The 27,395-nt window shown below is 53.5% G+C and overlaps 1 protein-coding gene across 2 annotated transcripts; it reads right to left on the reverse strand.

The window, feature by feature from the left end:
• Positions 1 to 3,978: 3,978 nt before the first annotated feature.
• Positions 3,979 to 25,881, reverse strand: CTTNBP2NL (CTTNBP2 N-terminal like). Of its 2 annotated transcripts, none has more exons than XM_059867460.1 (5): positions 25,819 to 25,881; positions 20,086 to 20,193; positions 11,149 to 11,379; positions 8,722 to 8,829; positions 3,979 to 7,867 (listed from the first exon to the last, which is right to left on the reverse strand). In XM_059867460.1, the coding sequence occupies exons 2-5, from the start codon at positions 20,182 to 20,184 to the stop codon at positions 6,419 to 6,421; spliced, it is 1,887 nt and encodes a 628-aa protein (XP_059723443.1). In that variant the 5' UTR covers positions 20,185 to 20,193; positions 25,819 to 25,881; the 3' UTR covers positions 3,979 to 6,418. The 2 variants fall into 2 exon arrangements, with proteins under 2 accessions (XP_059723443.1, XP_059723442.1); XM_059867459.1 differs by having other exon boundaries at positions 25,714 to 25,841.
• Between the last annotated feature and the right edge of the window lie 1,514 nt (positions 25,882 to 27,395).

Consider the following 27,395-nt stretch of genomic DNA (forward strand, 5'->3'; position numbering starts at 1 on the left):
GTGGTCAATTCCAGAAACCAGCTCACCCAGGAGGCCGAATTCATTTCATCCCCGAAGTCTAATTAAAGCCATTAGTGTATTCCTTGTCTTTCCGATAAGATCAAAGCATTCCAAGAGCCCGGCATTACCTTATTTTCAAGTCAATTATACAACATATAGCATCGATTTATTCTGCCTCCAGCTGTACACATTTATCTCTGTCTATCATCGGGTAATCGGTCCCATCAGACACAGCCCAGCCCGGGCTCTCAGCTGACAGCGCTGCACTTGCCAGGCCGGCTTTCTTTGTCACCCTCCCCTCAAATTAACGCCCCGGGCAGTGCCTGGCGTCCAGAGCCAGTGCCCACAGCCGCGGGGGAGCGTGGGGCATGTCCAGGCTACCGTGGCAGTGTTCGGGTGGCCAAGGTGGCCCGTGGGGAAGTCGGGGCACCCACAAGGCTGCCCCAGGTCCCCTCCCCTGTCCCCGCCTGCCCCCGCACAGCCCCAGCAGTGCCCATCCATGGATGTGCGTGGCTGTGCCCACCCATGGATGTCCTTGCCCTGGGGACGCGCTGCTGTCCCGAGGTGCCCTGCCCAGCCCGGCGCTGCCCAACCCGGGCACCGCAGGCTCAGCAGCGCCGGGGGCAGCGGGCACGGGGTGCTCTCCCCTCCCCTAAACATCTCTCCGGCAGCTCACGGCCCCTGCAAGAGCCGAGCTGCGAATTTTCATCTCTCAGCTAATCAACTCGCCAGCTAGTCCAAACTTGTCAGGAGCTTTATCCCTGCCCTGCCAGCCTCCTCCCGGCCCACGAGTGACAGAAGACATTCCCATCCCTCCCCGAGACACATCCAGCTGCTACAAAAACAAACATCCTCCCGCTGGTGATTCCTCCTCGTCAAACAGTCCTGACCCTGGTTCCCTCGGGAACATCTGCGCTGCGCCCGTGCCCGGCCGCCGGCACATCCCGAGCGGCCGGCAGGAAAGGGCGATGTTTACGGCGGGGACGGCAGAGCCGTGTTCCTGCCTAAGCCGGGGCTTTATTAATTGCTGGTTCTCGCGATTCCTCAGTGACAAAAGATTAATCACCCGGCCGAGGCCGCTCTGCCCGGGAGGCTCCTGCAGACGAGAGGCAGCTGTGGCAGAGCCGGGCTCCCGGCGGAGCCTCTGTCCCTCCGCTGTGCCCGGCAAGGACCTGCCCCAGCCTGTGCCTTCGGAAGGCTCAGCGTGGCCGGGGCAGGCTGCACACCAAGGGGTTCCCAGGAAGCCCCGGGAGGTGGCTGTGGGCTGTAGGGCAGAGAGTGGCACTAACACTAACCCTGACCCTAACCCTGCCCGCTGCTCCCTCACGGCCAGGCCGTATCTCTGTCTGGGTCTATTTTGTCACCATTTCTGTGACCTTGCATTAAACACCTTGAGTGCTGTGCTTGGGCCAAAACCTGGCTGTGGGCAGCTGTTCCTGCAGGACACCCCGGAGACCCCGCTCTTCCCCCTGCAGTTTATTGGGTTGGCACCTGCACCAGCTCACAGCCATCCGGCACCACCCTGCCTGCCGGGGCTGGCAGCCGCAGATCCATCCCGGGACGGGAGGCAGGCCAGGAGCTCTGGGCACTGCTGGGCAGCACAGGGGCTCCGGAAGGGTCTCTGCCCGTGGCATGTGGGCACCAGGCGAGTATGTGCCCAGGCCCGGGAAATACATGCCAGGAGCACGTACAAACTGGAAGCGGAGAGCTGCAGCCGAAGCGCGTGATGTTTCAACCCCAAATCTAGCCATCTGTGTGCTTCCTTCACTATCTTCATCCCGAAAGAGATGATGATGGCCCCGAAAGGCATTTTCCCAGGTCCTTTAACCTGCTGCTGAAGGTCGTGGTGGCTCTGCCGGGCTGGCGGGGCCGGGCTGAGCGCGGCGCCGGACGGCGCCCCGGGGTTATCGGCGGCGGTGGCCGGGGCGGAATTAGCGGGGCAGGGAAGTGGGGTGAGCAGAGCTCAGCCTCTTGGCATGTTTGCTTGTGCTGAACCTGCGGCATGAAAACTCTTCACAGCAACACTCAGCGCTTGAAGCCTTCCTTGGCCGCGAGCAGCCGGCGGAGGGGAGAGCCAGGGCCGCGCTGTGCAAACAAACCGTGCCCACCGGCACCGCGGGCAGGAGCGGGTGCCCAGGCTGAGGGCGAGCCGAGGCAAAAGGGCTTTTCCTGACAGAAATGGAGCTCGCAGCTTTTGGGGGCAACCACGCTTCCCGGGGCACTCCCTGCGATGGGGGTGTGCGGGGATGGGGTGCCCCGCGATGGGGGTGTCCTGCAGCAGGGATGCGCCGCAGGACGGGCGGATCCGCCCCTCGGTGCGGGCTGCCTGCGGTGCGGGAGCCCAGCGGAGGAGCCCCGCTTCCCGTCCCGGCTGCGGTGCTGCCGCTGCCCAGAGCGGTCTCGCACGGAGCGGCCCGGGCCGGGTCCGGGCAGGGGCGGCGGGCGGGGAGCGGCCCCGGCCCATTCCCCTTCTCGTTCCCCTTCCCGTTCCCGGGCGCCGGTCGCCCTCCAGCGGCCCCGCTGCGCCGCGCACCGGGCACGGGTCGAGCCCTTCCCGGGCTGCAATGGGCGTCCGTGCCTGTCCTGAGCATCCCTGCCCGGCCCTGAGCATCCCTGCCCGGCCCTGGGCTCCCTGCCCGGCCCCGAGCATCCCTGCCCGGCCCTGGGCTCCCTGCCCGGCCCTGGGCTCTTCGTCCTCCTCCCAGGCTGCCCTGAGCTCTCCTGCCCGGCCCGGGAGCGCTGGAGGCAGGGGGGGCATCGGGGGTGGCTCGGGACAACGCTTCCCAGCCACAGATCCCTGGGCTCCCTCCTGGCCCTGCAGAGACCCTGGGGCCCCTCTCCGTACCCCCACAAACGCCGGGGCCCCTCCTGGCCCCGCACACGGGAAGCCGGACTGGCATGGACGCTTTTTAGGGCTGAAGGAATGCCTGGTGCCCAAGGAGCCGGCTGTGAGCGGGCAGCAGGAGGAGGATCAGCACTGAACCGGGCCGGGACAATGCCCGTGCCCGGTGGTGTGCACCCGAGGGTTTGTCGCATTCCCCGCGTGGGCAAGGACCCGAGAGCGCTGCTATAAAAAGCCATCGGGGCGGTGGCTGAGCCACAGCAGCTCCCGTTCCTGTCCGGGCAGGGCTCCTCACCCCCGGCGCTCCGGGCAGGGAGCAGCACCAGTTTGGTGGCTTTGGGCTGGGGCCGGCACTGGCACGACCTCGGGATGTCATCCAGCCTGCAGAGATGAACCAAGAGCTCCTTCCCGCGCTGCTGCAAAACCTGTCCAAGTGAGCAGGTAAACAGGCAAAGAGAGGAAAATCAGGTCACTGCTGAGGTACCCCGGGGAGGCTCGGGAGCTGCGGGCTCTGCCTGCGGAAGGGCAGGGAGGCACCTGGAGCAGCCCCACTCCCCGGGACAGACAGGTGACCGTTCTGTGCATGGACCTGCTGCATCCCAGGCAAAGCAGCTTTTCCTGCCGCCAGGCTCTGCTCCCAGCTGTGTCCTGAGACATAACTGAGCTGCTCCTTGGCTGCAGAGGGAGTTTCCATGAGGGGCATCCTGTTTGAACATCGGCAGGGGACTGGGGCATCCCCTTCCCCAAACCCCAACGCGTTCCTTAATACAAAGTGTCATCCATTCAGAATCCTGACACTGTGGCAAAGAGGTACTCTAGGAAAACGGTTTTTACTTAAAAGTACCCAAAAGCCAGAGCTATCTGGAGCATCCAGAGTGTGCTGTGCCACCTGCAGCTGCCCCAGGACACCTCCTGACTTCCAGCACCCAGGTGTGTGGAGATGGAGGAGCAATGTGCTCTGGCTGCAGCAGCCAAGACTGCTCAGGACCCACTGTACTCACAAGGAATTCTCCTTCTTCTGACATTTCAGAGCTTCCGTTAAAGCTTCAGGTTCCAGGTGGGCACAGATGCCCAGTGACCACCAGCAGGATTGTTTCCTGCTGGGCAGCCCCAACTGCAAACATTTCCTTAAGCAATTTGCACATCTTAAAAATAAAATCCTTTATTGATAATATGAATGTTTAACATGTTTAATGCCATCAGCTATAAAAATGATTAAAGACTTCAGCTTGGTACATTTGGCTTTACAAATTTACAAGTGTTAATGAATTAATACTAGTGTTATATGTTTTGCACTTCATTATACTCCATTAGCCAGTGACAAACTCTGCAACAATGTCTGCTTAGGACACATGTGAGTTAGAGAAGAAATATTTAGTTGCTTTCACACAGAATCTACATCAACAGTTAAATACTAACTCTAAATGTCTTACTGAATTAGTTGGATCCATTTTAATTCCTTGTGCTTAGTTTCTTTCAGAAGTTAGTCTACTAGCAAAAATACATTCTTTTGCATACCCCTTCCCATATTATATTTTAGAAGAAACAGTACTCAGTGCATTTCCTATTAGACTTCATCATAGCATCTCTCTTCTCTAGAGCTATCAGTAAAGAAGGGGGATAATACCAGTCAGATTAATGAAAAAGTAAAGAAACTCATTAAAGCAGTGTATACAAAAGCCTCACTTTTCAATCAATCAGAAGGGATACATGGGCCAAAATCCATCTGCCCATCTATTTTTACTTTTACTCTCAGCAAGAGCAAAAAAATCTGCTGTGGACACTTGGTTAAGAAAGTATTAAATGTGCTTCCAAAGGAGCCACTGCCCATTCAGCTCTGGCTGCCTCTGCGTCCCTGCTGTTAATGCACAGGCTGTTCCACTGGATTAGGAACAACAGCCCATAATACCACTGCCTGAAAGGCTTCCAAGAGCTCTGTGCAAGCCTCTAAAGCCTGCCCTGGCTGTGTGGGGCGAGTCCAAGAGCAGGCACCCCAGAGCCCCCAGTCCTGCAGAGCGAGGCTCAGCCCGAGGAACCTCTCTCCCCTCGGGGCACAGAGGAAGGGAACAGTCCCAAGAGGCCAAGGAGAACGTGTCCCTGCACTGGGGGCTGTGCAAACACCTCCCTGCTGCTGAGGGCAGGGCTCCACGCTGCACCAAGCAGCAAGTCCAGGTTCTAAATTTAGATCAGCTCACATCCAGCACCCGAGATCGTGACCTCGGGGTCGTGCTCTCAGCCCGTGCCCCTGATCTGTGCTGCTTGTCCTGGACTCCTCTGCACAATGACTCAGAAAACCACCATGCTGGGCCTCTTGGTTTTCTTGCAGCAAACATTTCTGCACAGGAGCCAGCTGTTTCTCCTGGGTCCAAATACTTCTCCACAGACATGATCTGCCTCACATTTAGGCAATTCCTCACTGAGGAATTTTTTAAAATCTCAGTGAATTGCCATGTTTTCTTCATATGAGGCAGAAGACCAAGAAGAGATAAATACTTCCCTAATACACTGTGTGTTTAGTACATATGTGTGTGACACACACATATCCACATATTCAATTCCACAGCAGCAATGATTTGGTTCCATATTTGCAGCTAAGGAAAGCTAGCCACAGCTAGTGGGTAAAATCCAGGTCAGTCAGACCTTACTGACACAGATGAGGAACAAAATTATTGCTTTTGTTCAAACTCAAAGATCCCATTTTACAGGTGTTGCAAAAAACCTGTATTGGATGGATGAGTTACTTTTTCAAGTAATAGTGAGATCTTTGTCAAGTAACAGAAAGATCCTTTTCTCAGAAGTTCTACACACAACAGTAGAATGCTTGAAGAGCTTGAAAATTCCAGGTGACACACCAGAAACCAGAGCTGAGCCACGTAAAGCACACAGGCATCTTGGTAGGAAAGCAGAAAGAACTATATGGACAGAGAAGTAATCTGGATGATATCACAACTAAATTTTTTCCCAAGAAACTCGTGTGTGCTTCCTCAAAGAGCTGGGAGCTATGTCCTGAAGGACATAGCCTGGCTGGCTGCACCACTCTGGTGGTCACCTGGCAGAATCTGTAGCACATTTGCTAGCTTACCTTAGCAAATGGAAAGAATTAAAAGGAAAACCAGTGTTGGTTTCAACATTCAGGACTCAGAAGAGTTTGTTCTGCAGCTAGATGTTCCCCTCCTCACCTGTTCCCGAGAATCACATTCATATTGCAGGCTTAGTTCAGGCACTTTTATAAAATGTTCATCTGGAATAAAAAGTCTGCAAAAATTATTTCTGCATAATTTAAAAGTAGCATTTCAGTCCCATTAGAGGCTGACAGGTCCCACCACATGGTTATGGTTGTTATCTCTAATGATTTGACTGCGGCCATGAGAGATTTGGAGGCTACTGTATAGCTGTAGTTAAGGTTTCTTCATAAACAAAAATATTTTCCTACCTATTAAAAAGAAAAAAAAATACTAAATGCTTTATACAGACAGAATCTGCTACTATGGAAATAAATAACATGGAGTGGAAAAACGGCATCTTAGCTCCAGGGTAAGCTAAGCTGTGGAATGTCACATTCCCGTTTTCTGGAGACTAGCTGCTGCTTGGCAGGAGGATCTCCAGGTCTTTGCCATTTGACACGACAGTGCTGTTGGAGCAGCTACTGGCCACGTCCATGGGGGCACCCAGGGAGGAGGCTTTGCTGAGGGGAGCAGGAGCAGCAGGTGACTGAGCCAGGCCGGGTTTCTTCGGAGGAATGGGTGGAGGGTTCCCTCTTTCTGCCCTAGGAATGGTTGGTGACTTGATTCCAGGAGACAAGGGGCTGAGTGGGCTGGAAACCTTGGCAGGGCTTGGGCAGTGCCCAGCCTCGCCCTTGGGGCTGCCAGCACTGGCCAGGCTGCGATAGTCCGTGCCAAAAGGGGAGCTGTTGGGGGACACAGGCTTGATGGGGCCCTGCTGGCTGGTGAACCTGGACAGCACCTGGGTGACCGTGTTGCGGGCCAGCTGCTTGGCAGCAGAGTTGTCTGCCAGGGTGGGAGACAGGTCCCGGGAGGGGGGGCTCTGCAGGCCCCCTGGCTGGTGCTCCTGCTCTGCCTGGGACTGGAACTTGTGCCTGGCTGCATGGAAACGCTGGTTGATGCCCACCTGGTAGGAGGACTGGTAGCCAGGGCTGCTGGCAGAGGCCCCCACCAAGCGCTTGGTGAGCACTGGTGAGGAGCAGGGAGAAGGGGTCAGAGAGGAGGCAGCTGTGCTGCTGGGAGACAGGGACACCCCAGCAGAGGGGAGCTGATGCACCGGCGACTCTGTTCTGACAGGAGAACTTCCATTCTCCACTGCACTTTCTGAGGCCGCAGCAGATTTCTCCCTGTGAGCTTGGCTCTCTGCAGCACTTGCCTCCCCAGCCGTGTGCCCGTCGGTGTCACAGTGCCCGTTGGATTTTGCATAGGAATGAAGAGGAGCAGAGGGGCTGGCAAACATGGAGTGAACAGCTCTGCTGGCGCTGGCAGGGGCTGCTCGCTCTGCCTGCAGACTCTCGGTCTGGCAGGACACAGACTTCACTGGGGGACTGTCAGTTGTGACCCCCCTGGACGTCACCGAGGGGCTGGGATGCACGGCCTTGGAGGGACTGTGCTCCTGGCAAGAAGCCTCCAGCTCTTTCAGGGCTTTCTTCAGACATTCCACCTCTTCTTTGAGGGCTTTTGTACGGTTTTCTTCTCTGTTCAGCTTAGCTTTCAGCTGCTCTCTTTCAATGTCAAACTCTGAGAGCTGCTTTTCTACTTGTGCTTCCATCTGCAAACCCCGCTTCCTCTTGGCTGCCAGCTCCTCTTCCAGTTTACTCACCTTACTCTTCTCCTTTTCCAATTTCAAGCTCAGTTCTGCTGTCTTCTGGCCCTCTTCAGCTGCTTTGGCAGTGGCCTTCTTGCACTCCACAACAAGCATGGAAGACAGCTGCTTGTGGCGTGCCCTTTCCTCCTCCAACTGGCTCGACAGCTTCTTCTGCTCTTTCTCAAACTTTTTCACTTGGGACTTCTCAAACTCCACCTGGAAGTTAAGAACAAAAGAGATTTTAAGGGTACCATAAAACCTCCTGAAAGTAAATGAAGGGCAACACCCCAAAAGGGAACAGGTTTACTGTGTATCTTGGAGAAATTACACAGTAAAAAATGACAACAGCTAAGAAAGAGGTTATTGCACCAGAAATCAGCAAAATCATCTGGCACAACTCAGCTTGCACACAGTAATAATTATTACTTACTAGTAGTTTCATCCAGTGTGAAATTCGAGTGGCCTTTACTGAGACACACACCCAGTCTGCCATGCACTGACAGAACAAGCAGAGCTTCCTTCCACCTCATTTACCACTTTGTCAGTTTGCCTTTTAAAGGCATTTGGGCTTTAAAATGCTGATGTGTTATGTATGCTTAACAAAGGCTACAGGCTTGGGTAACAGAAAACAGTGGCTTAAATATTTATTAGCATCTCTGAACAACACCCCCAGGAGATCTTCCATGACTTATTTTGAATTTTGAGTGCTGCAGTGAGCTATCAATGTAAATGCAATCCTGTTCTTCCAAAGCCCTCGGATTTCAGGCTGAAGTAAGATTTCAAAGCATCTGATTGCCCAGTAACAGCTTTGAGCACAGCTCAGCTACCAAAACACGCCGAGCAATTGAGCAAGGCTGCTCTTCACACCTGGATGCTAAAAGCGAGGAGTGCCCTGCAGAGGGAGGCTCCTGCTGCTCTCCCAGCCCAGCCCTGCCCAGCTGCCCTCAGCCTGGCAGCAGAGGGAGGCTCCTGCTGCTCTCCCAGCCCAGCCCTGCCCAGCTGCCCTCAGCCTGGCAGCAGAGGGAGGCTCCTGCTGCTCTCCCAGCCCAGCCCTGCCCAGCTGCCCTCACCTGCTGGGTGAGCCGCTCCCGCTCCTTCTCCAGCATGTAGGTGACATCGTCCCCCTCGGCCGTGTCCTGGGCGTGCCGCTGCCTCTCCTCCTCCAGGTCCAGGATCACCTGCCAAACACAGCAGCCATCAGGGGCCAGGGCCTCCAGGCAGGCAGGCAGGCAGAGAGCAGGGCCTGTGCCCAGCTCCAGAGGGACACGGGAGCTCCAGAGGGACACGGGACAGCCACCAGGGCAGCTCCAGAGGGACACGGGACAGCCACCAGGGCAGCTCCAGAGGGACACGGGAGCTCCAGAGGGACACGGGAGAGCCACCAGGGCAGCTCTAGAGTGACACAGGAGAGCCACCAGGGCAGCTCCATGGGAGAGCCACCAGGGCAGCTCTAGAGTGACACAGGAGAGCCACCAGGGCAGCTCCATGGGAGAGCCACCAGGGCAGCTCCAGAGGGACAAGGGACAGCCACCAGGGCAGCTCCAGTGACACAGGAGAGCCACCAGGGCAGCTCCACAGGAGAGCCACCAGGGCAGCTCCAGAGTGACACAGGAGAGCCACCAGGGCAGCTCCAGAGGGACAAGGGACAGCCACCAGGGCAGCTCCACAGGACAGCCACCAGGGCAGCTCCAGAGTGACACAGGAGAGCCACCAGGGCAGCTCCAGAGGGACAAGGGACAGCCACCAGGGCAGCTCCACAGGACAGCCACCAGGGCAGCTCCAGAGTGACACAGGAGAGCCACCAGGGCAGCTCCAGAGTGACATGGGAGAGCCACCAGGGCAGCTCCAGTGACACAGGAGAGCCACCAGGGCAGCTCCAGTGACATGGGAGAGCCACCAGGGCAGCTCCAGTGACACAGGACAGCCACCAGGGCAGCTCCAGTGACACGGGAGAGCCACCAGGGCAGCTCCAGACACCCAAGCTCAACTCAAGTCACAGAAAAGCAGCTTTTGGACAAGTCCAGTGTATGTTATTGTCTGGTCAAACTGAGTCAGTTTGGGAAAGATGTGAGGGAAACCCCAGACTGGATCTATTTTACTATTAAATCTCTAAACTGCCGCTTTTCCCCCAGACTGTGCAACATCCTTGGGAGGCCCTGTTAGGAATGCTGCCCTCATTCCAGAAGGGCTGGGGCTGCAGGGGATCTCTGGAGATCACAGAGGCCTTGCCCTGGAGAGGGCTGCACACACCAGTCCAGGAGGGTTCTGAGTACTGGCAGGGAAGGAGAATCCACAACCCCTCCACAGCTGTTCCAGTGTTCTGTCACCCTCAAAGTAAGTCAGTTTTTCCTCATATTCAGCTGGAAATTCCTGTGTTTCAGTTTGTGCCTCCTGTCCCTTGCAAGTCAGAATTTCCTGGCAGGCCCAGCAGGAGCAGAGATGCTGCATGAGGAGGCACAGGGCTCTACCAGCAGGACAGTCCCTGCTGTGGCTCCAGCAGCAATTCCCACACAGGCTGCTCCCAGGGCCTTACAGGGGTTTGAGGACTCCAGTGGAAAGTTTATTTTAAAGAACATTAATTTGTTCCTCCACTTAAGAACAAGATGAGCTCTTGAAGTGAAACTGCTTCCCATAAGGGCCCAGTGAAGGAGCTCCTTCAGCTTTAACACTGAATTACATGAATAATTGAAATGCTATTAACAAAAAAGCCAGAATACAAACTTCCCAAGAGGCTCTGCTTATCTCACCACCAAAACTAAGCTCTCCCAACACATGTTCACCACGAATTTAGCAGCTCCCCAGTCTTCCTGAAATTTAAGCTTCCAAATAATGCTTAAATATTATCAAGTATACATCCCTGTATAGTTGAAGTAGACAGGAAGAGGAAAAGGTGAAAAAATATCTGATTTTACTGTATGCCTTAGTTGGATATTTGGCTGAAAAGTGAAGCCCAGCCTTGTTCTTACTTCTGACATCAATTTTTGTATGGTCTGACACATGAGCAAGCACTTTATTGGTGTCAGTATACATTAAAGGCATGTCTGAAGAATAACAGGTGCTTCATTAGAGAGGCCAAGTGGCAAAAAACCCCCTTTGGTCACTCCACACTTCCTTAGGGAAGCACAAGGAGGTGCCTTCCCCTGGCAGCAGCTCTTCAACAACCATGGGGAACAAGCCCCAGGCAGAACAGCAATAGCTCTGCTGAGAATTCCATCTTCCAGAAACCCTTTCTAGCATTTTGGGAAGCATCACACCTCCCAGCTGTAAGCTGGATCCTTTCTGGTGTGTCCTAACAAAAACATCTTGTGTGTATTTCAAATTCTGGAATTATACCTAATTAGCTGAGCAGCTGCATCCTCTGGAGTGAGAAGTTTAAACAAAGGTGCAAAGTCCTTTCAGTTACCAAGCCTTGGGGAACTGAAGTGTTTTTGCTGAAGTTAACTGGTTGTTAAAATGCAGCTACAACTTCTGCCCATCTCAACTGAGGCAAGACCTACCTTTCTGTGTCTGCTTTCTGCAGCAGCTAGTTGGGACAGCATTCTTTCCTGCATATTCTTGCAGTGTTTCATCACCACTTTCAAAACAGATAAAGGATTGGAGCATACTGGCTGCTTTTCACCATGATTGCCCTCTTTCAGGGTCTCAAAATCTCTCTGCAGAGCCATCAGAGGATCACTGATGTTGTATTTCCCATAGCGTTCCTCAATGAACGTGTCCCTGTGCTGGGCCTGCAACACAAAAACAAATTTGCATTTTAATACACTCAAAGTAGCCAAAGAAACAGGGCTTTGTAGTTAATAGTCCTTTTCCCCAGTTTTCCATTTAAAGAGAATTTAACACAGTCTGATTCATATCCTGTTATCTGCTGGAAATAAAGGCAATAAAGACAAATCTTGCTTAAAAACACAGCACCTCCACAATACATTCAGTCTACAAACATCCTCATACCACAGCTACCTGCCAGGGCCATGGCTTACATTCCACAGCTGTGAAAGGAAAGAAGGTAAGTACCAGCTCTTGCTCAACAAAAGATGCAATCATTTCTTGTGGCATCAGTGAAAGAAGCAGTTGTGTGCTCTCCTGGACTGTGTCACCACCAAAGCATTTCATGTTGAGCAATTACAGAGTTTCATTCTCGCAAGAGCCATCAATCTGTGAATTGTTAATAAAATCTTTAATGTTCTCATCCAGACTAAACAGAGCTCAGTTCCTCAGGACAGGAATGATGAGGTTTCCTTTGGTGCTTGTAGGAATCAAGACAACTCACACATCCTAGGCTCCACATTTACAGTGCTTAATGGCTGGACTCAATGAGCTCAGAGGTCTCTTCCAACCCCAACCATTCCATGAATCAGCCATTCCATCTGGAAATCTCTTTGTAAGGACACCCATAGGTTCATGCTATTCAACAATGACTGTAAAGCTCTAAAAACAATATGAAAGTATTATCTCTGTGTTCACCACCATGAGAAGAAATATTTATGCAACAAAAGACACAGAAAACCAGATATAGATTCAAAAGAGCCTTCAGAGGTGTCCTGGCTCAAAGAAATCTAATCACTGATCCAGTGAAATGGTTCTGGGCTGAATGCTGAGCATTTGTGAAAGCCTGTGACCCTGTTCCATCCCCTGTGTGTCACTGCCAGCACCACCCCACGCCCAGCAGAGCTCAGGCACCTGCCACAAATCACACCTGAGTAGGAGACTGCAGCTTGGCTCCTCTGGATTCCTCTCTAAGGACTGGGTACCACGACAGTTCACACCTTCTCTTTTCTACAGGGAATAGGTTACTCTCCTGCTCTGCACTGAAATGCAGCAGTGAGCCCATTTTATCAAAGTGTGTTTAATTTAGAACAGACTCTGGCATGTGTGACCTCCTCAAGGGTTCTGACCCTAAATGCCCTTTTCCTGCCACAGCACACAGGCTTCTCCCTTGAGCAACTGCTCCAAACAAACGCTGTCTGCACCTGCTCAGGTGTGCTTCACCCTTCTGCTCCCAGCAGGAGAGCACAACCAGCCCATCTCCCATTGCCCAAGCTCAGCAGCTCTCTCCCACACCGAGTCCCACACAAGGCCAGCTCTGCTGCTGCTGGGAATGGCACTCAGCGGGACAAAGCTGCCTGCTCTGGGGGCAGAGCCAGCCCGTGCCAGCCTCGCTGGGCACTGCCCACAAACCCTCTCCTGAACAGCAAGGGCAAACGTCAGAAACCCACTTCAGGTGGGACTGCACAGGGACAGCATTTAGACAGGAGACACTGGGCCTGACTCAAATGAAAGGACAGCTCAGAAGCCAGTGCTTCTTGGGAAGGCTCTTTTGCCATGTCCCAGTATCAAAACCACAAATGCTTCCCTCGAGCACACAAGAGCAGGAGTCTCAGAACTGTGGAACATCCCCACACAGCAGCTGGCACAGCTACACTGGAACAGTGAGAGTTAAATAATTAAACTTGGCTTCACCCAAAGAGCTGGTGAGATTTGCTGGTCCCACCTGCATTCTGAAATGCAGCCATGTGATTAACAAGAAATAAACTAAAAAAATTGATTGTTGCTCTGAAAAGGGAAAGTGTTTGCATTACCCTGAGAAGAGGCATAAAAAACCCAACCCAAAATATCTTCTCCATGACCAAACTGGAGACATTCACCCTGTGAGTCCAGTTTGGAGCTGGATTTTAACCCTGCAGTAAACAAACACAGAGGAACAGCTCAGGCTTACAGACACCCCTCCCTCTCTATCAGCAATATCCGTCAGGAACTGTGGGTACCTTTGATCAGAGCTTCAGATATTGTTCTAACTTCACACAATAACAAAGAGGAGAGGAAGGAAAAGATCAGCCCTGGAAGCAGGAGAGCAGCCCTGGATAATGGGGCAGCCCTGGTTTAATGAATCACAGGAAAAACTACAGGTTTGGGGTTTTTTTAGGAACAGGGAATCTTCTGTTTTTCTGGAGTGTTTATAAAAATGACTCAGTGAAAGCTCCATATAAGTGTGGAGGGAATTTCTAAGTGACTCAAGCATTAAAAAGTCTGTAAATGTGAACTGGGATCTCCATCCAGCTGGCCTTACTGCTTTGACAGATGAGTTTAATCCCAACCCATCCCAGGGCTGGCCATTCCACCAAAACATGGCAGGGACCCTTCAGAAGGGCACCAGGGCTTCAGCTGTGCACACAAACCTTGCCTTTACTGCTGGGCAGCTGCTACCAAGGAAGAGCTCCAAAACCTGAGCTTAAGATGATTTCTGCAGAACTGAAGGTGTAACAAAAGCCATGTTTCCCTCTGCTCCTCACAGCACTGGGCTCTGAACCCTGAATAAACCACCCACTCTGAATGCAGTGGGGTGGTTTATTTCCTGTTTGGGAAAGAACAAGAAGTTCTTCCTTGCTACTCTGAGCAATTAAGTATTTTCCTGAACTAGCATGACAAACAGATGAGACTATCATAACATTAAGAGCTTTCCCAAGTCCAGCTATTCTTCTTCAGTAGCCAGCAGAGCATAAACATTTAATTAAAGTTGTCTAGACTGGAGAAAGTCTTAACCAGGTCATCCTCCACCGAGCACACCACGTTTGCAAAAACAAAGGCAGTGCTCTGGCGTTGGGGCCCCTTGGAAATGCCAGCAGGGATTTTCCAGCCTGGGACAGCCCTGGGCCACAGGTCCTGCAGAGCAGCCCCTGGGCCACCTGGGCCACTGAGGCAGCCTGTGGAAAATGCACTGACAGCACCACAATCTCCAGAGTTATTTTGTACAGGTGTGGCAAGGTCACAGAGAACGACCTCTGCCACAGCACACTCCTCCCTGAGCTCTGCAGCTCAGCTCTGTCACTGCAGGTCACATCAACACCTCAACCCTTCTGACTGTGTCCTGCCTGAACTGGATTCCACCTTAAACAGCTCTTCAATTCGAGAACAGAAGGAACTTGATGGTAGAGGAACACTCTATTAGTGAGCCCAAAGTGAAAAAAATCAACCTAGATCTCAGATCCCAGCACAGAAAACACAAACCCACAGAAAATCCAGGTTAAATGAAAAGGAAATAAGTTACAAAATGCAGTGTTAGTTAAGGAGTGGAAGATTTCATCTGAGCACCAGAGATGACATCCACACCTCCAACATCAGCAAAGGTGCCTTGGAAGAAGATGCAATTCTGTGCAATTACATCTTCTGATTTAGCACCTCCACCTCTGTCATCAGACATGCAGAACTGTGAAGTTCCCAACAAAACACACACATTCCAGAAACAACTAAATGGATTATTCAGCAATTTTCAAGACTATTAAACTGACCTCTCCCAACAGGAAAAGATGATAACACATAAGCTTGGGGTGCTTTTAAAAAAAAGAAGGAACTATACATGTGAACTACTCTTAAAAATAAACTTCCAGGAAACTGGAAAAATTAGGCATAAGCAGAGGGGGTTGCACGTGAAAGTGGCTGGCTTTGAGCTCCAGTTTGGGTAATGGACCACTGCTAGTCTGTCTGGGAAGAGATAATTCTGATTTTATGGGGCAGAAGCAACATCTGACCCGACTGAAAAGATGTTTCCTGTGCAGGCAGGCAAAGCAAAGGCTTTGCTTTGTTAGGAAAAAGCTACTGCTTCCTCTTGGGATTTCTAGGCTGTTTTGGGACGTCTCCCATAACCTATTTCTGTATTTTCTTTTAAATAAAATATTTCTTTCTACTGAAACCTTGTTTATGTGACAGAATATTCTCTCTCTATTCAGTAATCTTTACAACTTGTTTTACTGGAACATCAAACAGGGAATTTCCAGGACCTATTTCAAGTGTTTTTTGGACATCAAGTAGAGCATTTCTCCTCCCTGTAATTTCAGAGTTCAGGTTTTAACCCTTGGTACACAACAAACACACTCTCAATTAACTCCAGCTACTGAGTTTGCAGTTCTCCAGAGATAATTTGCACAGAAGTTCCTCCTTCATGTAGCAGAGAGTGGAACAAGCTTTAAATAGCTCCTTACTGCCTTCAACTTCCTTATTAGCTTCTCTCCCCAGAGACAGAAGTTGGGAATAAAGACAGGCTGAGGTCACAGCAAGCACTGAGAGAGAAGGGAAATGGGGGTGGGGACCTCCTGCTTTGCCCAAAAATAAATGTCAAAATGCTGGAGTGGGACTTGCAGCGTTGCACCAGCTCCAGCTCTGCAGCAATGCCAGGCACAGAGCCACCAAGGGAATTGTTCACATGCAGCATCTGCCTTAATTGCCATCATCATATCAAGTGAGCAGACCTGATAAACGAGAGGCACCCACATCTGCCCGAGCAGGACCTGTTATCAGCTCTGAAAAACAGAGTGAAGCCTTCTCAGGCAATGTCCAGCAGCCCAAAACTGCAGCTCCCTTTGCTGGAAGCTGTGCTGCCAGGCTGGCTGTGCCTGGCCCCAGCACCCTGGGGTGCTGCTCCAGGGCTGCCCGTGCTCAGGACGGGCTGGGGGCACCCCAGCCCCCGGGAACAGCAACAGCCAGCCAGTGGAACCCAGAGCAGGAGCCCCTGCAGCAGGGAATGCACTCCCACACCTCTGCTCCTGCTCAGCACCCACTGGGACTCTGAAGGGGAGGAGAGCCAGCTTCTAAAGATACTGACAGACCTGCTGCTTCAAGCAAGAAGGAAACAAAAACCTCGCCAGGCTCGAAGGAAAGCTGTAAGGAATGCCTGCATTCCAGCAAGACAGCACCCACGGGAGCACTGCTCCCTGGAAGCTGCTCTCCAAGTGATGCATAAGCCCAACTTGCCCCATCTGTGAAGGATTTAACAGCAGGAGGGTTTTGTATTGCTGAACTTTTCTTTTTATTTAAACTAGAGGCAGACTTAAGTTTTTGAAACTGCACTGTAAACCTAATTCCTAAATCCACCAACAAACAACACCTAGTTTTCCATTAATATTGCTTTACAGTGGATCACTGCAGTCAGAAGCAAAGAGATGAATGCCAGCTCCCAATCATTAACACAAAATAGTTTCTGTTCCAGTGTAAACTGCCCGAGGCCTCATTAGCATAAAGGAATAAGGCAGTAAGCTGTTTCCTGTTTTCTAAAAGTAAACAGAACTTCAGCTCTAATGTATGGAAAGCAGGGGGAGGGAACAAAGTGCTCTAACACAGTGATAGGGACCCATTTAAATATTGAATTGCTTCCAGTCGGGGTGTGCTATTTCAGAAGGCAAACCTGTGGCTCGTGCAACCCTTCCTACACTGCAAAAAGGACTGGGAGTCTGACTCTCAGGATTATGCAACTCTCTGACAGCATCTGGGTTTTTTGGATGATATAAACACAATTATAACTACAGGAAAAGGAGCACAATAAGAACTCACGCTTAAAATGTGTTCCAAGGAGAACATTGAAATTTATGTAGTAGACAGGAAGCTACTTTCAGGCAAAAAAAAAAAAAAAAAACAAGCTGTTTTGGTTTTTTTTTTTTTTTCCCCCAGAGGTTTTAAAACAGAGGAAGCAAACTGAAGCACTGGGAAAGAATATTTTGAATAGAGTCAGTTTGTCAGACAGCAAGGAAGAAAGGGCCAAGATCAGGGGAGAGGGGGTAAGGAGAGGGAGAAAAAAGGAGTGGGTTCAACAAGTAGTGTCTGGAAGGCCTGGCTCAGCAGCTTGATTCTGACAGAGAAACGGGGCCAGTGCCAGCCAACAAGTGCCTGATACCATGAGGGAGAGGAAAACTATTTTAAGCTTTGTCATCTGCACGCATGGGTTCTCTCTGCTAAATGCCAGATGCAAAATGTTGTCTCTGAGCGTGCAGGAATATCAATTATTGCAGACTGTACTACAATCAGAGGACATGTTTACAAATTAAGGTACTCTTCCTCTGCAAGTGCCTGTCCTTTCCTATCATGCACCACAGGATTTGACTCAAACAACCAGAGCTCAGAATCATTTAAATCTGAAGCAGAAGTAAAATTAGCCCATGAAATGTGTTTTTGTTACTATGAGGGAAGCAAACAGGCAGATAAAATTCTGATTTCCAGCCACTGACATCTCCATGTTCAACATAACTTCTGGAGAGAAATCACTGCTGTGGTTCAGGGCTGTGCAATCCCCTAGGAAAGTTCAGAGGACTGAGCTCCACCTGCTCCCAACACATACCCACATTTCACATAGAGCCACTCCTGCTCCAGAGAAATGCAGCTGAGGCAGGACACGCTGCCCGTGGCACTCGGGGAGCTGAGAGCTGAGAGACCAGCCCAGACACTCCTGGGTGGGGGACAGCAGCCTCCCCCAGCCCCGGGCTCCCACTCCTCTCCTGGAAATTGCAACCCAATTTACACAATTTATACAAGTCAAACTAAGTGCTCTCAAGAGTGCAAATCTTCAGCTCAGCCTTAGAAGTTGTTTTTATTCAGGGCAGCACTTCTGTGCATCACACCGTGAGTAACAGATTAGCAAGGTTTCCTTTAATTAGTCACACACAAAGTCTGTGGGTAGTGAGGCACTGTACAGCTGTTACCACAGCCACTATCAGCAAACAATGAGAAAAACAGTGTGAGGCCAGTGTTCCTCTGGCTGTATACTCCAAGGAAATGGACAGAGCAGAGCTGGAAGGGCTCTGCTGCTCAGCCCCTGCCCGGGCAGCAGCTGAAGCAGTTTCAGGAGTTCTCCTTGCACGCATGGCAAGGGCAGCAGAGCTGCTGCCAGCAGGGCCAGCCCGGGCTGCAGCACCACTGGGGACAGCTCTGGAGCCAAAGAGCAGCACAGGGAGACCTCCAGCATCTGCCCGTGCTGCAGGCACAGCCCCCAGGGCTGGCAGCCCTCCCCGAGATCACTCTCAGGAGGCAGCAAGAGCCAGCTGGGATTTGAAGCTTTCATTGCCCCTTCCCACCAGCCCCAGCTTGTCCTCACAATCCTGGGATGAAACACCACAGCACATCCCTGACAGAGGAAGGGGAAAACAGCCCTAACCTTTGATGAGATCAGTATTTTATACTCCATAATTATCAAGCATAGGTTACAATTTCATTTAATTTCTTCTCAGTTATGAGTACTTGACAAATTATGTCAAAGGGTATTCTTACTGTATTAATCTCCTCACACAAGAGGGAACTGCAGGTTAAATTTCAACAGGAAAGATAATTGCTTTACTCTGCTGGAAGGTAGGCCATAAAAACCCTCTAGAATGAAGCTGCTACATTTCTTCCCATCGGTCTGTACACATTTCACACTGAAATACTGAAGGCAGGCTTGCTCTGGTGACACATTCTGACCACACAAAATGAAAAAATGGATCTCAGGATGGAGCAGAAATTTGCAAGTGTGTATCAAAAAAAAAAAACAAACCTTCCACCTGTCCAACAGTTTTGAGAGGGTAACAATATTCCTCCAAAAGGAAAGGATTATCTAAATGCAAAAGCAATTAGCAACAAACATAAGCATCCAACAGTCCTGGAGAAGGGTATGCCTCCCCTAAAAGATGTTAGGAACCAAGCTGGAGGAGCTTTTGCTGGAAAAGCAAGGCCCTGCAGCTCTCAGCCTGAGAGCTGCCATTCCTCTTCTGAAATAGCTGCAAGTTTTATACATGATGAGCAATGACAGGTCAGCTTGAAAAGCCTTCAAGACTCAACCCTGACACAACTAATTCCTTCCAAAACTGACCCTCCCATCATTGACACCACTGGTTTTTTCACTTTGCTGAGGCTGAGTGCCAACCAGGCATCCTTCAAAGAGCAGCAGAACTAGACGTGGACAATGTATTTTCTAAAATAATTTCCAGGCTCAATACCAACACAGCAGAAGTGCAGAGAGCCACTCTCCCTGACCCAGGCCAGCAAGCTCCCACCAGAGCTGCAGTGTGCCCCTGCAAGAGGAGGCTCCAGCACCAGCCCTGCCTCGCCCCCTGCTCCCACAGCACCAGGACCTCAGCTGCACTGACACGGATGGAAACTGGCTTCTGGGAGCAGTTCTAGCTGGCATCTGCCTCACTGCAAGGTTACACTAATGCTCGTGCCAGCAAAGGCCAAGAATAAATAGCTGAGCACTCAGGGCTGCTGCTCTCAGCAGTGCCAGCTTATGGGGGCTTAGTCAACACAAAGCCACGGATGCTTTTTACTCAGTGTGACGTTGTTGTCACTAAAAGACTCATCTGTGATCCCTCCTGGGGACAAGAGCTTCTGCTCGAAGCAGCCCTCCTTGCTAAAGGAGAAAAACACCTGGAAAGGAGTTCTGGTGGACCTTTTGCACAGCAGAAACACACGGTTCCTTGTCAGAAAGGATGAAAACACACATGTAACACTGTATTTCAATACCAAAACGCTTTTGCAGCCAGCTTCCAAGACAAAAAATACCTACAGCATTTACTATGTAATCCTGCTGATATTAACTGGGAGTCTGAACCAGTCATGGAGTTCACCTTGGATACCTGCTCTCTGCAGAACCCACAGTGGTACTGTTGCCATGCTTGTTTCTTATCCTGATACTTAAAACCTACCTTCAAAGCCTCTATGACAAGATCTCTTGCTTCTAATTCTCCCTCAAGAATGCTAAACAGCGTCAGTAGTTCTGGTTTGCTGAGCTTTTCCAGATTCATCCTGAAAACCTGAAAAATAACGAAACCTAGTTTAGCAGGCATTTCTTTGGACATTGAGATCAGCATTCCAAGCTCCAACATACAATCTCCATTTAAGTTCAGCTTCCCATTTTCTGGAGTGCAAATGAGGGGGGACAATTTTCTCTCCAGCTTCCAACGCCAGTTGCACAAGATGCATTTGTCACCTCCTCCCAGGGGACAGGAACACATGCACTCCCAGATGGCAATGGCAGAATGTGTGGGCTGGCAGGACAGGACAATATTCACCAGGCAGCAGCCAAAGTTGCCAGGAGAGGGGAAAACCACGGATATTTAAAAGTCATACTGATTACACATCTGCCTCCCACAGCTGCAAACACCACTGAGGAGCTGTGATGAATGAAGGCCAAAGGGGGCCACCCACAGGAGCTCAGCAGTGGTGGGATCTGCTTCCTGGGAATGCCATTAGCACACTGATGGAGCAGGCCCAAACCCCTTCACAAAATCAATCCACAGAAAATGCACACTTCATTACTATTCCTTCAAACTCTTTCAATATCAGCATCATTTATCAAATATAATCTTACTGCCTACATAAGAGATCCATCATCTGAACTGTCCTTAAAGAGGCTTCATATTCCCTTGCATCTTTCCTGATACACCTAACACTGTCCCATAATAAGCCTTTTTGTTACATTACTTTGTTAAAAGTGGAAATAATTTCAGACTAAATCCTTGTCTCTGATGAAAATATACCCATTGATAGAGTCTTGTGCTTTGCACAACCACCAAACATTCTTTCTGAGTCCAAGTCACGTCCATCTTTCACCACACTCCGTGTCAAGCAGAAAATGCTGCAGCATCAAGAAGCTGCTCAGGGATATCAAACTGCAGTGGCAAGTGATAAAGGGTTAAATTAGCCCCTACTGGAGAAGTCTGTCCAGCTGAAACATTCAGCACAAGTCTGGTTTGTCTGAAGTCACTGCTCCTTCACAACTGATTTGCATAACTGTGCCTTGGAGAGTTACACACAAAAGCAAGTCCTGTCTTGTTTGTGCCAGAGCAGTTTTCCAGCGGCTGGGAACAGAAAGTTCTGTAGTCATCATACAGCAAGAGAAATCAGAAATCTACTCTGTGCCCCTCTGCTGAGCAGGGAAGTGTCTCATCACACCCACACTGCTGCCTCTCACGGTGCTTCACACCAAATTCCAAAAAGCAGCAGCGTTTCCTCCAGGCTCTGCTGGCTCCCCTCCCGGCACGGGCTGCTCCAGGGAACACCAGAGCAAGGCACCACGAGTGGCTGCTCCAAACCCAGCTGAACTGGACACCACAGATCTGCCCCGTTGCATTTCTGTTCCCTGCTGCAGAGCCATCCACAGATTCGAGAGGAACAGCCACGAGTGGGACATTTGGGAAACCTGCTCATGTTTGTCACCGTGCCAAAAAACGCTGATCAAAACTTGACACCAAGGCACAAATTAGGAAACTCACTGTACTGACTAAAATCACATTTCTGTGGGCCTGGGCAGTGCTGGTCACTTCTGGTCAGTCCATGGACCCTGACAGAGATCTCCAGGGGGGAGCCTGACCATCTCCCTCCCTCTGGACACGGCTGGAGGGCTCTGTTGCCACGGGGAGCCTGGCTAGCTGAGACCACGTGGAAGGGGTGTGATTTACAACTTGGTCATCTCAGAAAAATGGAAGAGAGGGCAACAGAAGCAGCAAAGAAATGCTAAAACATCAAGAAGTAGCCACACAGAGTGAGAAAAGACATAGCCTGGTTCTAGTCTTTGATATCTACCATGTTTGTGTTGGTGCTCCTGTCAAAGCTGCAGCGTTTCCCTGGGCAGCCTTTAGATGTGGAATATCCAAACATCTGCTTAGGAGATGCACAGCTTGATTTCAAAACCATCTCAGTCCTTGCTCAGACTGAATTCCCAGGTTCTAAGACTGAACCAACACCAGTGGGAAATACCTTTTATTGCCAGACCCTCACCAGGTTACGGCAGCATTGGGGCATTATAAACCTGAAAAAGGAGATCTTAGAACAAAGTGTTCATATATTTCTGTTACCCCAGGACAGTAAGGGTTGAACAAGGACTTTCAACATGACTGCATCCATGCTTCTCCCTTAAAAAGAGAGGATGTGGAAATGTGCAGCTGCATCTCCCCAGGAGCTACCAAACAGCTCAGTCTTATAGCAAGGGCAGCCACCAGCTGCAGTTTGGTATTTTAAAGCTATTAGTCAGGGCAGCAATAATTTCTACTCTATATTCTAACTGCTCCCATTGTGACTTGTACTTCCCAGTGCTGTAGGAATAAGCCATGCTATTCTTACCACACCTCTGTAGTCTTTAATGTGCTTAATAACATAAACAAGCCCTGTCCTAAAATGCACAGGTAAAAATACTTAGAGAAATAAAGAGCAGGAGCCAGTTTGCACAGTAATCAATTATCCAACAACAAGAGGTAACATTACAGGTATGTAAGTGGCACAGCCTCAGCTGCCTCGTGTGCAAGCTGCTGCAAGAGAAGATGTCTACCTGCTTTGTTTGCATCAGTTACTTCACACTGCTGCGGGAGCAGGCTGGGAGCAGTAACTCCCAGGGCATGTTACCCCTTTACATCCAGGGAAATACACTGAGAGCACTCACACAGATCACAAACCACAAAGACCTTGTTGTTTCGTCTGATTACATAAATATTTTCCCCGAGTCTGAGATACACCACCATTTTTGGACAATAAGCCAGAGTTTAGAACATAAACAAAGATAATCACTTTCTGCTGGCCTAAAGGTGAGCTTCCTTTCAGCTACGGACCACTGGAGTCTCCTTGACAGAGCCATACCCACCCTCCAAGGAGACAAAACCTTTCTAAGAAAGCTATTTCCCAGTATTTCACTGAAAATAACCATGGAGAGCAGTTCAAGTGTCCCTACACCAAGAGAGCGGGGGAGTTATCTCTGGCATGTGCCACTTGAGGAGCACTCAGATAGGCTGGCAGCCCTGGCAGCTCCCCCGTGCCAGGTTACATCTCACTGCTCTCACACACGGGCAGAGCCCACCCGAGGCTGCTGCCAGAGCAGGAGAACCTCACCCACCGACCACCAGGGCTGGAACCCAAGGGGAGCCCAGGGCTGGAACCCAAGGGGAGCCCAGGGCAGGAACCCAAGGGGAGCCCAGGGCAGGAACCCAAGGGGAGCCCAGGGCTGGAACCCAAGGGGAGCCCAGGGCTGGAACCCAAGGGGAGCCCAGGGCTGGAACCCAAGGGGAGCCCAGGGCTGGAACCCAAGGGGAGCCCAGGGCTGGAACCCAAGGGGAGCCCAGGGCTGGAACCCAAGGGGAGCCCAGGGCTGGAACCCAAGGGGAGCCCAGGGCTGGAACCCAAGGGGAGCCCAGGGCTGGAACCCAAGGGGAGCCCAGGGCTGGAACCCAAGGGGAGCCCAGGGCTGGAACCCAAGGGGAGCCCAGGGCTGGAACCCAAGGGGAGCCCAGGGCTGGAACCCAAGGGGAGCCCAGGGCAGGAACCCAAGGGGAGCCCAGGGCAGGAACCCAAGGGGAGCCCAGGGCAGGAACCCAAGGGGAGCCCAGGGCAGGAACCCAAGGGGAGCCCAGGGCTGGAACCCAAGGGGAGCCCAGGGCAGGAACCCAAGGGGAGCCCAGGGCAGGAACCCAAGGGGAGCCCAGGGCAGGAACCCAAGGGGAGCCCAGGGCTGGAACCCAAGGGGAGCCCAGGGCAGGAACCCAAGCACAGCCCGAGGCATGGCGAGGCAGCTTCAGGATCCTCTGAGAGCCCTTGGCTCAGAACTCTTTTACTTTTTAAAAAAACATCATGAAGAACAAAGGTTGCTGCTCCTTCTTCCCCTGAAAGAGAGTATTTCCTAAACCTACACCAACACAACAACGCCACAATGCCGACAATTCTGAACCAGCTCAATTTTCTTTCCTGTGTTCCCAAAGAGGGACTAGCATTTTCCAGAAGCCAGCACGGGCAGTCGTGTAGTCACATTAATGGGAGAACCTAAATGACCAGCTGGAGAAGTCCTGACAGACAAGTTCCCAGAACTGCTTCTGCGTGTATCGGGTGGTGTTTGAGTCGTTTCAGTAATTACATATGTTCATGTAATGAAAAAATGCTAACACAGACCTAATAATCGTGTATCCACAATGCTACCCAGCATTGCATCGCTCCTGTGGAGGGCTAGGTTAAAATGAGAAGTGTTTCCACTTCCTTCACCTTTGTATCTCAGCCCTAAAGGAAAAAGGGCATTACCCACAAAAAAACCATCCTCGCCGCATTAGGTTTTGAAGGAAGGAAGCGAATTAGCAAAATTTCAGCGTGGATTTTGTGTGGGTCCTTGAAGCCCCCGTGCAGCAGAGCTGAAACCATCGCTGGCTGCTGCCCTTCAGCCCCCGGCCCCGGTACGGGCGGGCGCCGCGGGTCAGCCCGGGACACCGCCGGCGGCACGGCCAGCGGCACGGCCGGCGCTGCACCGGCCGGGACCGGCACCGTCCGGGACAGGCACTGCCCGGGAACCGGCACTGCCCGGGAACCGGCACCGTCCGGGAACCGGCACCGTCCGGGACGGGCACTGTCCGGGACAGGCACCGGCCGGGACAGGCACTGCCCGGGAACCGGCACTGCCCGGGACAGGCACTGCCCGGGAACCGGCACTGCCCGGGACAGGCACTGCCCGGGAACCGGCACCGTCCGGGACGGGCACCGTCCTGGACAGGCACCGGCCGGGACGGGCACTGTCCGGGAACCGGCACTGTCCGGGACAGGCACCGTCCGGGACCGGCACTGCCCGGGAAGCGGCACCGACCGGGACAGGCACTGCCCGGGAACCTGGCACCGTCCGGGACAGGCACTGCCTGGGAACCTGGCACCGGCCGGGAACCGGCACTGCCTGGGAACCGGCACTGCCCGGGAACCGGCACCGTCCGGGAACCTGGCACTGCCCGGGAACCGGCACCGTCCGGGAACCTGGCACTGCCCGGGAACCTGGCACTGCCCGGGAACCTGGCACTGCCCGGGAACCTGGCACTGCCCGGGAACCTGGCACTGCCCGGGAACCGGCACCGTCCGGGAACCTGGCACTGCCCGGGAACCGGCACCGTCCGGGAACCGGCACCGTCCGGGAACCTGGCACTGCCCGGGAACCTGGCACTGCCCGGGGAACGAAAGGGTGGCAGGGGCCGGGCTCGGTGGCTTCCGCGCTGCACCGGCCCGGTACAACGGCGGCGAACAAAGGGAAGCGCCGCACCGGAGCCCGCGGGGAAGGGGGGCGACTGCGGGAAACAACAACCGGCTCCATCGCCCCTCGGTCCGCCGGGCCCGGCCGGACCGGGCAGCGACGCCGAGATCCTGGAAACGCCCCCCGGCCTCCGCGCCCCCGGCACCGCCCCCCGATCTCCCGTTCCCCCCGATGCCTCCCCCTTCCCGCCGCTTGCGGCCGCCCTAGTCCCGACCGCAGCCGCCCCCGCCCGCAGCGGGGCTCGGCCCCGCCGCCGCCCCTCTCAGCCCCCGCGGGCCGGGCCGCCCCGCACCTGCCTCCGCCCCCCCGCAGGGGCAGCGCCGCGCCAGGACGGGCCGGAGCGCGCCGGGCCGGACCGAGCCGAGAGCGGGAGCCGCGCCCGCCCCGCCGCACCGACCTGCCCGGCCCCGCGCCGCCACCGCCGCCGCCGCTCCGCTCCCCATCGGCCGCCCCGCCTCGCCCGCTGACCGACGGCCCGTCCACCAATCAGCGTAGCCGCCGCCGCGGCCTCGAGCCAATCCTCCGCGGGGAAGGCGGGGCGGGGGCGGGCACAGCCAATGAGGCAGTGCGGTGGGCGGGGCCTCGAGTGAAAATCCCTTTTGTTCGCGGCGGAGGGAGCGGGCGGCCGTGATTGGCGCGTCACTTCCGGCGGGGCGGGGCCGAGGCACCGCCCGGGCCGCCGCCCCCGGCCCGCGGCTGAGGCCGGGCAGGCCCGGAGCCCGGAGCCGGTGCCACGGCGGGAAGGGCTGTGCGAGCCCGGGGCACGGGCAGCGGGACAGGGGCCCAGCGATGTGCAGCCCTGCCGTGCCCAGGTGTGCCCTGCCGTGCCCAGGTGTGCCCAGCCGTGCCCAGGTGTGCCTAGCGGTGTGCAGCCCCGCTGTGTCCAACCCCGCCGTGCCCAGGTGTGCCCAGCCCCGCCCAGCCCCGCCGTGTCCAGGCGTGCAGCCCGGGCGCAGCCCCGCGCTCCGGTGCCATCCTTGCCGGGGCTGCCGTGCCCGGTACCGTTCCATGCCGGGGCTGCCCTGCCCGGTGCCGTTCCTTGCCGGGGCTGCCGTGCCCGGTGCCGTTCCTCGGCGGGGCTGCCCTGCCCGGTGCCGTTCCTCGGCGGGGCTGCCGTGCCCGGTGCCGTTCCTTGCCGGGGCTGCCGTGCCCGGTACCGTTCCATGCCGGGGCTGCCCTGCCCGGTGCCGTTCCTTGCCGGGGCTGCCATGCCCGGTGCCGTTCCTCGGCGGGGCTGCCGTGCCCGGTGCCGTTCCTTGCCGGGGCTGCCCTGCCCGGTGCCGTTCCTTGCCGGGGCTGCCGTGCCCGGTGCCATCCTTGCCGGGGCTGCCCTGCCCGGTGCCGTTCCTTGCCGGGGCTGCCGTGCCCGGTGCCGTTCCTCGGCGGGGCTGCCGTGCCCGGTGCCGTTCCTCGGCGGGGCTGCCGCGCCCCCGCGCGTCCGCAGCTCCCGCTCAGCCCCAGCCCGGTGCCGCTCGGCAGCGCCGGCGCTGGGGCTGGAGCTGTTTTTCCCGGTTCCGCAACGCGCACCCACCCCGCTCACCTGTCGGAATTGCAGGCTGTGTTTCCTTGTGCTTCCAGGCTGGCACGCACCGCCGGCAGGGTCATCCGCTCGCTGGTCATTCCTGCTGCGAACATTCCTGCTGCTGCCCGGTCCCGCTCCTGGAAACACAGGAGAAAGGAGAGCTTTGTGCAGGAAGGGCTCTGCGTGAGGCTGATGGACTGGAGATGAATTGAGCCTGGAAAGGTCATGGATGCATGAGTTACATCAGGGAACATCTGGCACCAAAAGCTTCTCTGTTCTGAGACTTGGTGAGGACACTTGATGAACCCAGAGCAAACATCTGAAGGGATTGAGAGCCCTCAACCTCCTAGGTGGTCTCAGGGGTGGCAAATAAAAAACTGCAGCCTTTAAAATTAGTGCAATTGCGAGGGGAAAAAAGTTTAATAGCTGAGTCCATACAGAAAAAATATATT

Source organism: Haemorhous mexicanus, chromosome 25, assembly GCF_027477595.1.
Source record: "Haemorhous mexicanus isolate bHaeMex1 chromosome 25, bHaeMex1.pri, whole genome shotgun sequence".
NCBI classification, from domain to species: Eukaryota; Metazoa; Chordata; class Aves; order Passeriformes; family Fringillidae; genus Haemorhous; species Haemorhous mexicanus.

Bases quoted from the DNA above. Each gene is read 5' to 3' on its own strand.
- CTTNBP2NL (XM_059867460.1), bottom strand. From the start codon at position 20,184: ATGAATCTGGAAAAGCTCAGCAAACCAGAACTACTGACGCTGTTTAGC. The intron at 8,830-11,148 runs GTAGGTCTTGCC...TGTGTTTGGCAG, and splicing joins CAGAAAGCAGACACAGAAAG to GTGATCCTGGACCTGGAGGA. The intron at 7,868-8,721 runs GTGAGGGCAGCT...CTTAACTTCCAG, and splicing joins GGGAGCGGCTCACCCAGCAG to GTGGAGTTTGAGAAGTCCCA.